This window comes from Typopeltis vanoorti, chromosome 5 (genome assembly GCF_054136105.1).
Source record: "Typopeltis vanoorti isolate ZY-2024b chromosome 5, IOZ_Tvanoo_1.0, whole genome shotgun sequence".
NCBI classification, from domain to species: domain Eukaryota; kingdom Metazoa; phylum Arthropoda; class Arachnida; order Uropygi; family Thelyphonidae; genus Typopeltis; species Typopeltis vanoorti.
In genome coordinates this window covers 141,902,776-141,917,447 of record NC_143553.1, presented here as the reverse complement: position 1 = coordinate 141,917,447, position 14,672 = coordinate 141,902,776, and the positions used below count along the sequence as shown (strand labels likewise).

General features: G+C 38.3%; 1 protein-coding gene across 1 annotated transcript in view; it reads left to right on the top strand.

Moving 5' to 3' along the window:
* The window catches only part of LOC150106886 (solute carrier organic anion transporter family member 74D-like), a 229,918-nt gene that overhangs the window by 185,476 nt on the left and 29,770 nt on the right, over window positions 1-14,672 (top strand). The window contains exons 6-9 of the mRNA XM_090393366.1: window positions 7,165-7,434; window positions 7,721-7,885; window positions 8,021-8,210; window positions 14,161-14,308. Coding sequence (XP_090249492.1) covers window positions 7,165-7,434; window positions 7,721-7,885; window positions 8,021-8,210; window positions 14,161-14,308 — 773 coding nt within the window. The remainder of the gene's footprint in view (window positions 1-7,164; window positions 7,435-7,720; window positions 7,886-8,020; window positions 8,211-14,160; window positions 14,309-14,672) is intronic.

Genomic DNA, 14,672 nt, shown 5'->3' with positions numbered 1-14,672 from the left:
TAAGGACCAGTAGGCTTGAGGAATTAGAGTGAGTTTAAAAAGTCCTTTTTAGGACTTCCAGGGTAATAAATGGCAATGTTGTAGCCAATGAAGTTTTAACTGAGGTTCGGCTATTGCCCTTACTCAGCCATGACTAGAGCTTTTAGCTCAATAACATCTATCCACACAGATTTTCTTCATTCAGATGACGGGATAAAGAGTCAAGGACTCAGTCCATCGCCCAGTTCTTTTAAGAACTTGAAGAACCAATAGGCTTGGGCCGGTTGAGCTGGATTAGACACAAGGAGGGTAATGGGTAGCAATGCTGTAGCCAGTGAAGTTCTAACTGAGGCTCGGCTATTGCTGTTACTCTCTTGCCATGATCAGCGCTTTATAGCTCAATAACAACTTATCCTTACAGTGTCCTCTACAGATAACGGGGAATATGAAAAGCATTCTTGCTTCGCCCTTTAAAGCCAGTCCTTATAAGGACCAATAAGCTTGGTTTGGACCATTCTGCTTTTTTGAATTCTCTGAGTTTAGGAGAGTTTTGAATTGAGTTTTGGGCGTTTATTATGTGACTTGAAGATCATGCAATTTTGAATCAGTGCTCTTACCAAAACAGTTCAGAGTCCTGCAGAAGTACCGGAAGGCTACAACTGCACGGCAAGCGGTATTTTTATTTTTTTTATTTTTTTTTAGGTTCACATTGACAGATATGGAACAGCAGCCAAACGAGACAACGTTTGAAGAAGTATATCGGGAATTTATCAGACTGCGCGAACTACTCAATAAAAATTGGCCAGGAAAGGTGAAACTTTATGATACGTTTCCCCAGGCAAGTGTCACAGACATTGACGCCGCGATTATAGAAGATCAGTCAGAATCGGCTAACCCCACTGCTACAGATTTCCAAGAAGTCTGCGTACGTAAAAAGCGGAGAACAACAGATGAACCGCTCAAAGACTTCACAATGGAACAAGATGGTCAAATTTTGAACTCCAATGATTCTACCAAAGAAAAGGTGCCTCCGATTATATTAAGAGAGAAGCAGAGATGGGCAGATTTAAGATCAACAATGTCCAACCTACACATTGGCTATGTAAAGGCCAAAAATATGGATGAAGGAATAAATATATATCTTCCAACGGTGATAGACTACAGGCGACTAACAAAAAAAATGGACAATAGAGGTATACAATATCATACCTTTTCGCTCAGCTCGGAGAAAAATTCAAAAGTGGTTCTCCGTGGCGTCTGTTAAGATATTGATATAGAAGATGTAGTAACTGATCTTAATTTACAGGGTCAACCTCCAGTTAAGGTCAGCAGAATGTACAGATCCAACAAATTTCCCGTGCCGTTAGTCCTCGTAGAGATCCATAACACATATAAAAATATCTACAACTTGAAAACAATCTGCGGGCTCATTGTCACACCAGAGCCACTCCGAAAAAGGGCATCTTCTGGGCAGTGCCATAGGTGTCAAAAGTTTGGTCATGCCCAGAAATTAATGTTTGAAATGTGGGGACAGCCACCCAACCAATATCTGCACAAAGCCGAAAACAACCACGGCTAAATGTGCCAACTGCAGTGGCCCTCATCCTGCCAACTACAAGGGATGCATTAAGCACCCAAAAAATAGACGGATGGAATCAGCCAACCAGTCCTCTTCCTCTAGTACAAGAACACCAGAGGCCCCCTGCAGCACAGCTGGAGACTCGGCGTCCACAGTCAGTGACCTTCAAAGATAGAGGGAACCAAAAGCAAACAAGAAGTTATGCTGACGTGGCCCGTACAAACAAATCAGCACCTACAAACTTAACAGCTGTTATTACAGTCTCTCTTGCCAACATGCTACAAAACTTCAGCTTGTCAAACCCTTAAGCGACCCCCACTAAAAGATTTCTACGTGAAACACAGGCCATCCTCACAGCGCTAATTGATGAGTAGAAACAAACTTATTCCAGCCTCTTTGCAGATCACTGCATGGAATGCAAATGGCCTAAGAAACAAAATTCTGAGCTTCAAGACTTCACTAACAGATATCAACCAGATGTTATATTAATCAGCGAATCACATCTAAGACCCTCAGATAACTCTAAAATAAGGGGTTACCGCCTATGCAGAAATGACAGATTGATCTACAGAGGTGGCGGCACTGCCATCTTCATTAAAAATCACATCAAGCACAATTCTGCGAACAACCCTCCAACCACTAATCTTGAGATCACGGGAGTGGAGGTGTTCACCAGCTCGGCTGGCAGACTGAAAATCTACTCTGCTTACAACCCACCCCTAAAAACTCTACTACACTCTGACCTAAATGCCATCTTATGCGTCAGAGAATCAACCATTATAGCCGGGGATCGGAACTCCACAAACACCTTGCATGGAATTGCAGATCCACCAACAAGAACGGTTGCATCCTTTCCAACTTCATAGGATCACACAATGCTGTTGTGGCAAGCCCCACCGAACCAACTCATCTTAGTACGTTCGGAACTGCGGACATCCTGGATATAGCTATCCTGCGGAAATGAATCTTTAATACAGCCTAGATCATTAAATGAGTTGTCATATGATCACAACCCAATACTACTTCAGATTAATGTTGCCAAATGAAAATTACTAAAAACAGCTAAATCTTAAAAAAAAGAGCTAAAAAAAGTTAAAAATAAAAATTTGAAGCTAAAATTTTAAAAGTAGTAGCTGATACTTTTAAGTTACGTACTGTATTCAAGTTGAAGCGATACTTGCATATAAGTGGCTAAATACATCTTCCAAGTGATCTTCTGCGCTTAATTCACCCACGTTTTCACTTAGATTTTCAGCTTTATTATATGTGGCCATCGTTCCAGTATTACTCAGTGTAGTTGCTGTTACACCTGAGGCCATACTTGACTGACAAAACAGCTGTCAGCATTGTCAATTCCATCTGGCTTCTTAATTTAGTTTTAACTACATTCATGGAACTAAAAATTCGTTCAATTTCCGCATTAGAATTTGGCAGTATTAATAAATTTATTGCACACTGAGCAAGTTCTTTAAATGGATTCATTCCAGATGTATCTTTATATTCTCGTACTTCAGTCCAGAATAGCTCAGTGTTTTCTATATTTGTCCATTTATTTAAGTGAATAGTATTGTACTGGTATTCAGCAGCAGCAGCAACATCTTTTTCTGTTTTCAGCATTATTTCTAAGATGGGAGTAGCAGGTCCTTTTATATGTTTTAAGATACTGTCAACAAAAAAAGAAGACATCATTCTTAAAATATTCAAGTTTTCAGACAACCTTTGCTTAAGCTGTTTGAAGAGACCAAGAAGAAACTGTCTTGTTCTACTTCTAAGATTTCGCTCATCATTTTGCGTTATTTTCTTTTGTATCATCAACTCTGAAATTTTTCTTTCAAATCTGTAACCAAGATTTGGACTGGGATCCAAATAGTCATCAATCTCTGACTCTAGAGGGTCGACTGTGGATGATAGTAGCACTAATATATTACCAATAGAGCGAATCAAACGAGAAAGGTCTTCAAATAATCTCATCTTATCCGCACTGTTAGATGTGAAAATTTTGTTAACTTGCTGAACTTGAACTATAACAGGGTGCAAAAATAAAAGGTACAACAGATTCCTCTCATCTTTGTACATCTCCCACAAAATTTGAGCTTTGTAACATTTCTCAGTCACACTCACGACTTCGAAGTGAGTTTTTAATTCCAACCACTTGGCGAGAATTCTGTCTACTGCAGGTTCAATGGAGAGCCACCTTGTTGCACAATTGCTTACAATTTTCAGAGGAGCATAATTTTCGTTGACAGTTTGATACAGCTCTTTGTATGCTGCTTGTCTTGAAGAAGAATGTGAAAACCACTTATGTTTCGACAACTAAAAATTCTAATTTTCTTGGGAGAGATTCTGCACAGGTGTGAGACATTGCCAGTTGTAATGAATGGCATTCACATCCAATTAAATTAAGAGGGAATATATGCCTTTAGTTGTTCATAAACGCCATTATTGACACCAACCAGAACACTGGCATTGTCTGTACCGATTGCAATGAGATTTTTAATGTCCAGTTTCTTGGTCAAGAGCTCTTTTTTCAGTGCAGCCACAATACCACTAGCGTCACACTTTTCTAGAACCACCATGTTCAGAAATGTATGCATAATTTTGTTGAATTTCCTGCTATAATAAATGATGGTCATTCCTAAAATCTTCTTCACTGTGATATCATTCGATTCGTCTATTAGCAAGCTAAAATTTTCATCTCCAATGTCCGCAATTAGATCGTCTTCAAAATGCTCACTTAAAATATTCTTTACAATTGCAGAGCACTTAGTACGGTGCATTTTTACCTTTGGCATAATTTGACTGTCTGGGATGATATTTTTGCAAAGATCTACTAGATGATCGTAACTGCTGAATGATGAGTGACAACAAAGAAATAATGCTAACCTACCTTCAAAGTTCGCGGTCTCATCAGACTTTTTTACAAGCATATTTGTAATAGGAACAGCCTTATATGGAACTGCAGCAAGATGTTTCTTAGTTTCGCTATGCCTTACAAGTTGACAATATTTAGCAGCTATAACACATCTGCAAAACTTACAGTGGCCTTTTGTAGCGTCACCAGGAACTTCACACAACCATTTACTAAACATTCCCATTTGCAACCACTCCCTCCTAAATTTTTGTTTGTAAGCTTTATTTTTCTCTTTGCTCATTTTTGAAGAAGGGTTTACAACTTTTTACTGCAACGAATTACGATTAGTCTTTGAAAACTTCCCACTCGCTATCGTAACTACCAACCAGAACACTGTGCAAAGACTAACTTGTAGCGGTGCTATCAACTTTAAAACGACAAAATGGCATACTGTTAGGCCACGTGACTGACTGACATCATCATGCGTTTGAAACCTGTACGATGCTCTTACCAAACGTACAATAATACAATTCCTTATCAAATGCGAACATCTGGAAAACGTTTGAAACAATTTCTTTAACAGTAAGTTATTAAAACAACTAAAAAGAGCTGAAACTAGTTCTGAGGGAGCTAGATTTGGAGCCAGCTTCTAGATTAAAATTTTTGGAGCTAGGGAAATAAAAAAAAGAGCTAGATATAGCTCCAAAAGAGCTAAATTTGCAACACTACTTCAGATGGGAAGACAAGAATACCCGTCTCCTCCCCCTCACTACTATATATCATGGGAAAGATTGTCGGAAGTGCTCAGGGATAGTATTGGCCCTGTTCCTCACATAGCATGCCATGGCAAGAAATTTGGAAGAGCAGTGCAAACCTGCATATGGAAATCTAGACTTCAATCACATATATAAAATTCACAGACAGGTCAGACACTCGCTCAAACTTCCTGATACCAGTACTGACCACATTACGCCCACATCACCGGTGAAATATATAATATTATTAAAAACTTAAAGAACAAAAAAGCTCCTGGACCAGACGGCATTTCAAACAGGAAGGACCCACACCTACCACAAAATTATCGTCCAATCCAGTCTTATCTCCAACCTGGGTAAGGTTGCGGAGAAGGTCATCCTCTCACGACTCCACACCTTAGTAAATGATCCAAACATTCTCCCTAAAGAACAGTTCGGTTTTCCGCAACACCATAGTACTAGCCAGCAAATCCACAGAATTGTGGAATACATCACCACCAGTTATAACTGGCGCCAGTGCACAGGAGTTGTTTTTCTAGACCTATCCAAAACATTTGATAAAATTTGGCATTTCAGACTCCTACACAAACTTATCTCAGCCGGTATCTCACTAAAAATGGTTCATCTAATCTGTTCAGAAAGAACAGTACAAGTTAAAATCAATGGTTCTACCTCATCCCAGCGCCATATCTTCGCTGGAGTGCCGCAGGGATCCACACTAGCTCCATTGCTGTTCTCTATATTCATGTCGGACAACCCCCACAATCCGATGTCTTCCATCATGGCCCTGTATGCGGACGATACAGCAATATTAACCAGATCTCTCCGACCACATTTCATTACCAGAGCGCAAGAAAACCTTTTAAAGATGGAGGGTTGGTTCTCCAAATGGAGATTAGAAGTCAACCCCCCAAAAAGCTCAGCCATTCTTTTCTATAAAAGGCCAATATCTCCTGCAAGAGATATAGTACTATTCAATACTAAAATTCCCTGGCAGAGAGAAACAAAATACCTGGGTGTAATTCTCGACAAAAAGCTAACTTTCAACCAACACATCAAGTCTGCATGCGCAAAGGCACATAAAGCCATCGCTCAGATCTATCCGCTAATTAATAGAAATAGCAAGCTAAGTAACAGAATCAAATTACAACTATACCAGATGAAGATTCGTCCTATCATCACCTACGCCTCTTCAGCCTGGAACCACACCTCTAATACTAACATTCTCAAAATACAACGGGTGCAGAACAAGTGCTTGAGAATGATTCTGAACGCCCCGTGGTATGTTAGAAACAATCAACTCCAAAGAGACACAAATATTCCCTATATTTTCTCTTTTCTACAATCCTTAGCATCCAAGTTTTCCCTAAAGACGTCCACACACCCCAACGATTTGGTTCAGCAAGCTGCAGCATATGAGGCAACGGACATATTCAAATATAGAAGACCAAAAGCTATATTAGTCTCCTTTAGCGATGCATAATCTCCATGCCCATTCAGGGCGAGCAATCTGTTCATAAATTTTACCCTCACTGTAACGGCAACAGATAGCGGGGAATATGAAAAGCATCTTGCTTCACCCCTAAAGACATAAATGTCAATTGCCAATAGGCTTCACTTCGGTGAAGTAAATTTATTCAAATGAACTGGATATTGAATCCAACATTATTTCTTAGCCGAATAAACTCAAACTTAAACTCAAAGATAGAAAATCTATCTAAGAGTTTCATGCCGAATATAGAAAACCATAAAAGTTCGGCAAGTCCAAGCGTAAGCCAACAAGTGGTACATGTTGGGGCAACTCGCAGTAAAGGTAGTGTAAGCTCCGATCACTGTCCTTAGTATTTTCCCATAATGTAAAACACAACTCCTAGGAGATGTATGCTGTTATACATTATGGGAGAAGGTCACTACCGAGACCGGTTTCGACATTTAATCTTTTAATAAAAAAGAATTCAATAAAAAATTACTAGTGATTAAAATAGTTACTTCAATTTCAGAAAATCCTGGTCTTCTACCAGACGATCCACAGTGGATTGGGGCTTGGTGGCTGGGGGTTTTCATCGTGGGTTCAGCGCTCGTTCTTACGGCCTTACCCATGATGGCATTTCCTCGTAAGTTGTCGAAAACAGGATCCCCCGTACGAAGTGCTCCACCTGTTCCGGTCAAAGGTCGAGTCAACGGAACTACGGGTGCCAAATGTCATCAAGTTGTGCTCATGGCCAATGGCCGCCTTCCAAAGAAAACATCTAGAAAGCCTAGTCTTAAAGGTAAGATTAATATGATATTAGCTAAGTACTAAATTACCCTTAAAAAAAAAAAGAAAAACTCTTCAGGGTCTGATCACGAATTATCGAGCCTGAAGCGGTGAAAACAACAATTTACAGTCTTGTTGAGGTAACAGGATAATTCTCTACTATGTCACTGCTCGAGCCGCAGTGTTGTATTAAGAATCAACAAAATCAGTCTCTGTACTTTATGATCAGACTTACAACATTCAAGCATTGATATCTAAAATTCGGTGGCTTTTTTTTTTTTTTTTTTTTTGTTCCCTAGATTTCCCCGCTGCCATGCGTCGTTTGTTGAGAAATGAAATTCTTCTGTGCAGAACAGCAAGCAGTGTCCTTCATATTCTGCCAATAGCAGGACTGTATACTTTTCTCCCCAAATATTTAGAGTCACAGTTTCAGCTTACGGCTACTAAGGCAAATATGATTTCCGGTAAGTTGAAAATGAAAATCCAGTAGTGAAAAAGGTAAAAAGTTTTGAAAATTTTTGATTATTTTATTTATTTATTTATTTATTTATTTTTGATAACAATATGCTTATTGGTCTTATTTTCTAATTTCTTTATAGGCATGGCCGGAATTCTTGTAATGGGAGCAGGAATCTTTGCTAGCGGCACTTTCATGAGGAAGTTCAAACCAAATGCCCGATTTGTTGCTAGATGGATCGCAATGTCTGCTTTAGCTTATGCTGTTGGAATGGTGATTCTAATGTGGCTGGGATGCCCTCTTACGAATTTTGTCGGTCTCAATCCAGGAGGGTAAGAAGACTTTTGATTTCTTTGTAGTTTAAAAACATTACAAAAGAAATTATCTTAATATATGAAATGAGCATTATTTTCATTTTTTTTTTAATTTCACGTTCAAAAAAAGCATAGTGCTGCATTATTGGATGGTGCTGCCATCTAGCGATTAGACGACTACTCTTTTAAGTATCAAAGTTATACGATACCAGCAATGGATTAATCATTAAATAATGTTATTTTTATAGAGAGAAAGAAATCAGGAAATGTTTTGTTTTGTAAACGGGTAAAGATTTTCTTGAAAAAAGTTAGTCAGTTTTCATAATTAGAAACACTGCATTAGGGTGTGTGAAAATATTTAAAATAATGTGGCTCAGACCACGTGCAAGTGTAACGTAATAATAATAATAAAACTTCTGTGACTGGAGAAAATATTATATGGTGAAACAATGTGTGAGAGAGAGGACGGCCTTTAGTTGCTAAGCGATATTATTATGATGCGGAGAAGATGTTCACATTACTATAATTATTTATGAAACTTACTTACCGATATGAGCAAACAGCGTAAATTCGATTTCTTCTAAAATCCAGGAGTTTTTTTAATTAAAATATTTGTATGTAACGTTTCATTGTTATAATTTCCTTTCCGATATTTTTTATGAACATTTTCATAGGAGTTAATAAAAAAAAAAAAAAAAAAAAGGAATACATAATTGAGGTATAATATGCTCGTAAATCAGATACGGTGTTATAATCTCACTGAAAGGGGGTGCTTTGGAATTACAACTACGACTATGAGGCGTGTGCATTTTGTCTCTGTTACAGATACTGGCTGTTAGGAAAGGGGGGGTATAATAGAGATTGCTGTGTCGGTGAATGAGTTCAAAGAAAACTATGTCAGGTATTGAGCAGATGAAGGTTAGTATTCGCAATGTTAATAGACCTCCCGTGATGAGTCTTCGGATTCCATGGAGGTGTCAATAATAATAATAATAATAATAATAATAATAATTTTACAACTTAAACACATTGTTCTGCATTTTGTACTGTGCACATTTCTCATTCAAAACTTAATTGTTTTTATTATTCTGTACCTACGTTTTTAAATACTACATATACTTTTATATATTACACATAAACTGTGTAATAGATATAATACATTACACGGTTTATGGATTATTATTTCTGTGTCGGTTGTTCCCTGCAATGGAAGCTGGGGAGGGGGGGGGTTGAGAGGAATAAGCTTTAACGAATGCTTTGAGGGAGCCCAAACATGCTCAGAGCTTCAAAGGGGTTTCCATCCAAAACTTGCTGAGAGCAAATGTGAAAAATCGGAGGTAGGCTGTTCGCCATGTCTGATTTAGTGTATATGAGTCATCTTCGTACACGATATCGGTCCAGTCAGAAGTCTAAAAGTTATTTCTGGTTCAGTTCCCAATAACCACTTTCACAGTCCAGGCAAAATATGATAACCATCTTCCTAATAGTTGGGAAACTCCGTTTGCTGCCAGAATCGCAGCTACGCGATATGGCTTGGGCTCCGCCACCGGCAGATCCTTCAGTGTTCCGGGTTGAGGGTTCAAACGTCGAATCGCTCGAATTTCCTTAAAATCCCCTAACGATGTTGTATGAGATTCACTTTCAACAAATCCGGAGGCCACAGTGTCACCTGGAAGTCGCTATCATGTCTTTGGAGAACCATAGCATCGTGGAACGCGTATTATCTTGCTGGAACACGTTTATATCATCTGGGAAAACACATCACCATGAAGAGATGCATCTGATACAGTATATCAAGGCTTGAAGTGATTCCTGGAAAAAAAAAAAACATAATCAGGGCTATCGTCTCCGACCTGTTTCTGCTGAATCCAGATTTTCTCCTAACCTTTCATCTAACGTCCAACATGGCATACATAACTGGAAACGAGATTCGTCTGGAAAGGCAGCTTTGTTTTTTTATCTGGAAAGTCTTCAATGATCCAATGCAAACTACAGGCATAGTCGTCGATCATTTTGCTGAAGCATGAATACCTTGATCGGGTACCTAATTCAGAGGCTGAGCAGGGCACGTTAAACTGTGGTTTAGAAATATGGGTTAGTTAAACCACCACTAATCCTCTTTTCCATAGTCAGTGGTCCCACGGTTTTTCGTGAAGTTTCCTGGATGCACAAGGCAGGACATGCTACATTCGCCACGAGCATCGATGAGGCTTGGGCGACCACCATTGTTCGGTGACTGCTGTCACTATCCTAATCTTGGAACGCTTTACTCCGAGAACAGCCTACAATATTGAGGTTTCCTGGATGCTTCAACTAGTATGCTACAGTTATACTTTTTTTTCTTTTTTTTTTTTTTTTGGAAATTCGTCGTTATCATGTATACTGGCTTTCACCATGATACCAGCGCCACCTGACGGGATGAAATAGGCGATTGAGAAATAACTCGCTGGTCGTAATATTTCGAGCCGGGCGTGTACACGCCCTCATTTCCATTCCATTGTCAATTCGGTGCACTTAAAGGAAATGCTTAAAAATATCTCAAGCTCATTAAGATCAAATATGAAGAACATAGTTAGTCTTAGGTCAACACTGAATGCAAAAGAAATGCCTTGAAGAGTTCATCCTGACATCAGATTTAAAAAATATTCGACGTAAATGTTTGTTTTCCCCTCATCCTGCAAATAAAATAAAAATCTCAGCACTTATTGCATTTACTTATTTTGTAAAGAGACACCCGTAGACATTCTGAGAAGGCATTGAAGTTACGTATCTTTACTTGAAATTAAGACGGCTTTAGGTCTTTTGTGATTGTAGAGGTATTTTTCACTGTAATTGGTGGCATTTTCTATTGGTTCATTAGGGTGTGTAGTCGTTTTCAAGAAGAAATTTGTCGCTAAAGAGAGTAAGTAGGATGGATATATGGGATATTTGTGTCCCGATGCATCTGAACGTCTCTAACGAACCATGGAGCATTTAGAATCACATGCAAGCATTTGTTTTGCCCTCGTTGCAATTTAAGTACATTGGTATTGGAGGTATGGTTCCAAGCTGGAGAGGCATATGTAATTATAGGACGAATCATGAACTGATAGAGAAGTAGTTTGATTCTTGTGTTTAATTTGCTGTTTTTGTTAATCACGGAGTAGAGTTGAGCGATGGCTTTAGATGCCTTTGCACATGTGATCTTAATATGGTGGTTGAAGTTTAATTTTTTGTCCAGCAGTAGTCCGAGATATTTGGCTTCTGTTTGCCATGGAACTTTGGTCTTAAACAGGAAGATGTCCCCTTTGGTGATGCCAATCTTGTAGTGAAGAGCACATCTATACTCTTCTGGGGATTTTCTTGTAATCTCCACTTTGCAAACCATTGCTCTACTTTTAACAGGTTTTCTTGAAGTTTTTTGGCCACAAGATGTAGTTGAAGTGATCCGGCTAATATCGCCGTGTCATCAGCATATAGTGACATGATGGATGACCCTTATGGAACTCCAGCCAGAAGACGACGCGGGGTTGATATAATTCCATTTATCTTGACCTGCATAAATCTGTCCCGAAGATATGATTTTATTCAACGGAATGTTAGCGGTGATGAGTTTATGTAACAAATCGTAATGCCAAATTTTGTTAAATTCTTTGCAATGTCAAGGAATACAGCTCCAGTGTGTTGTTTCCAATTAAAACCGGTGATGATATATTCGATTAATCTATGTATTTGCTGGATAGTGCTATGGTACTGGCGAAATCCAAATTGTTCTTTTGGGATGATGTTTAATTTGTTTACTGAAAGTTGGAGTCTGGAGAGGAAGATTTTCTCCGCTGTTTTTCCTAGTTTTGAAATCAGGCTAGTTGAACGGTAATTTTGAGGTAGATGTAGATCTTTCCCCGGTTTGGGCATGGGGATTACGTCCCAATTTTCGAAGAGGAAGGAAAATACAGTATTGTATTTTGAAGATTGCGTTAATTACGTTAGTAAGATGTACAACAACTCTACGAGGCAATAATTTGATAACTTTATTTGTGATGCCATCTGGACCTTTATTTTTTAAGTTCTTTATGATGGCATATATCTCTGCTGGTGAAGTAGTTGTGATTTGGCTGGTACTGGTGTCAGAGAGTTTTAATGTGTATCTGACATGGCGACGAATATTGTATATATGGTTGAAGTTTAAGCTTTAATATGCTTGTCTACCTTGCTTTTCTAGATTCCTTGCTATGGCTTCTGCTTTTTCTGCGTCCGGTATGTGCTAGGTCTATTTGGAGAGAGGGAAGAGATTTGTTTTTGTTTCTGAGATTCCTCAAGAGCTTCCAGATGGGATGATCAACAGGGAAGATCTCAACTAACTTGTTTTCCGACAGTTGATTTTTATGCTTTTAAGAGCATCCTCTAACTGAGCAATTAAATTTATTGAGGACTTTTTTTGTCTCGAGGAGCACGTGTGTTATGATATGTTTTCCTTGCTTTGTTTTACTTTCTTATTAAGTTCATGATGTCTTCAGAAGACGATTGGGCGTGAGTGCAGCTGTACTTTTGGTGACTGCTGTTAGAGCTGCATTAATTTCCTTTGTGAGATTTTTTACTGCTATTTCAATTTCTTCCTTAGATCTTATATGAGGAACAGAGCCAATATATTCTGGAAGTACTTTAGATAATTTTTCCCAAGCTATGAAAGAGTGGGAGGGAAAGGAAACAGCCCTTGTTTTCCTAGAACTATCGTCAAACAATTCTACTTCCTAGAAGTAGAATGGGGTTATGGGTTGACGATAGTTCATTTAATGTTCTGAAGCTGTGCTGATATTTAATATTCTGTAGAATGACAATATCCAGGACGCCAGCAGTCCCAATAGGACTGTAATAAGTTGGTTCAATGGGGTCTGCCGCGACAGCGTAATTAGATCTCTAACGCCAAGGATGGCATCCAAGTCAGAAAAATAGCAAACTTTCTGCCGGTAGGTTGTAGGCAGCATAGACGTTAAGTTTTCCAGCTGAGTTGGTGTGAACCTCAATACCTGTGATCTCAAGATTAGTAGTTAGAGGGTTGGTTAATGCATGGTGGCTAATGTAATTTTTAATAATGGCCGTGTCACCGCCTCTGTAGTCTAGCCTGTCGTTTCTGTGGAGCTCGTATCCTTTCAGTTTAGGGTTATCTGCAGGTCTTAAATGGGTTTTATCAATTAGAATAATATCACTGAGCTATTTCTTGGAGTTCTAAGATTTTATTTGTTAGGCCCAGAGAGAAGAAAATACAATCTCCTAAATGTGTCTCGATCCATAGGGAGATAACGTGTTCATGTAATCGTCAGAGCCCTCGGGCGATCGCATCGTCATAACAGCGGGCTCAGACTCACTCTGTGGTGTACCGTTTGTCAAGGAAATCGGATAAGTGTTTTTAGATTAAGAGCACCGTAGTAGCTAACCAATAACAATCACGAATCGAAAATCGTAACAACGAACCCCCTAACGAGAAATCGTTTATAAGATTATAAATATAAATATAAATAACATTATTATTAAAGGTGAACAAAGGTGGACAGTTTCATGTATTTTTATATATATTTAATATATAAATAATAAAAAGGTGTATTGACTTATTATAAATATACTTTCAACTAGAAAAATTTTCAAACATTTATCAATTAATTTCAAATAAAATTATATTTTTATTTATTTTTTATATGTATAATATTATTTAACAACAGAATTTTTCAGTAACCGAATACACAAGACACAAATAGTATTACATGTGTTTATATTTTAATATTGCATTCATATCAGGAGTATTGCATTCGCAATACTCCTGATATATATATATATATATATTTATATATTTCATAATTTATATTTTTATATAAATTATGAAAATTGATATTCTAGAATAGAAGGAATCCGATCCATTCGCATCTCAAGTTGAGATGTGAATGAATGTGATTCGTTACCAATCACTTAAAATGAACCTAATTTTATTTTTCAGACCTCCTGGAGTCGCCAAACAGAGTTGCAATACTACGTGCCAGTGCCGATTAGGGGAATTTGCACCCATCTGTTCTAGCGATGGTGTCACCTATTTATCCCCTTGTGTTGCAGGCTGCACAAAAGTTGTTATAACAACCAAAGACCAGGTAAGGACTGTCCTCACGTTTTCTCCTGGACAATGGAAAGCTTTTCTCGATGATTTTTTTTCTTTGCGAAATATATACACATAATATTTATGCTTTACTGACTTTTCCATTGATAATTTTTCTCGTCGCAAATGCTGAACGCGTATGTGGCAAAAAACACACACGAGCATCGTCTTGAAGAGTAACGTTTGCGATTGTGAGAGCTGAGGCGTTTATGTGAAGGTAATTGGAAAGAACATGTTCATAAAACTAGAACAATGGGTGTGAGTCAGCTGAGATCCCTTTGAAAGATTTCACTACCAAATGAGGGTTACTCGAAAGCTGAATAGTTGAGGCGCCATCAAATAAACTTCTTTGTTCAATG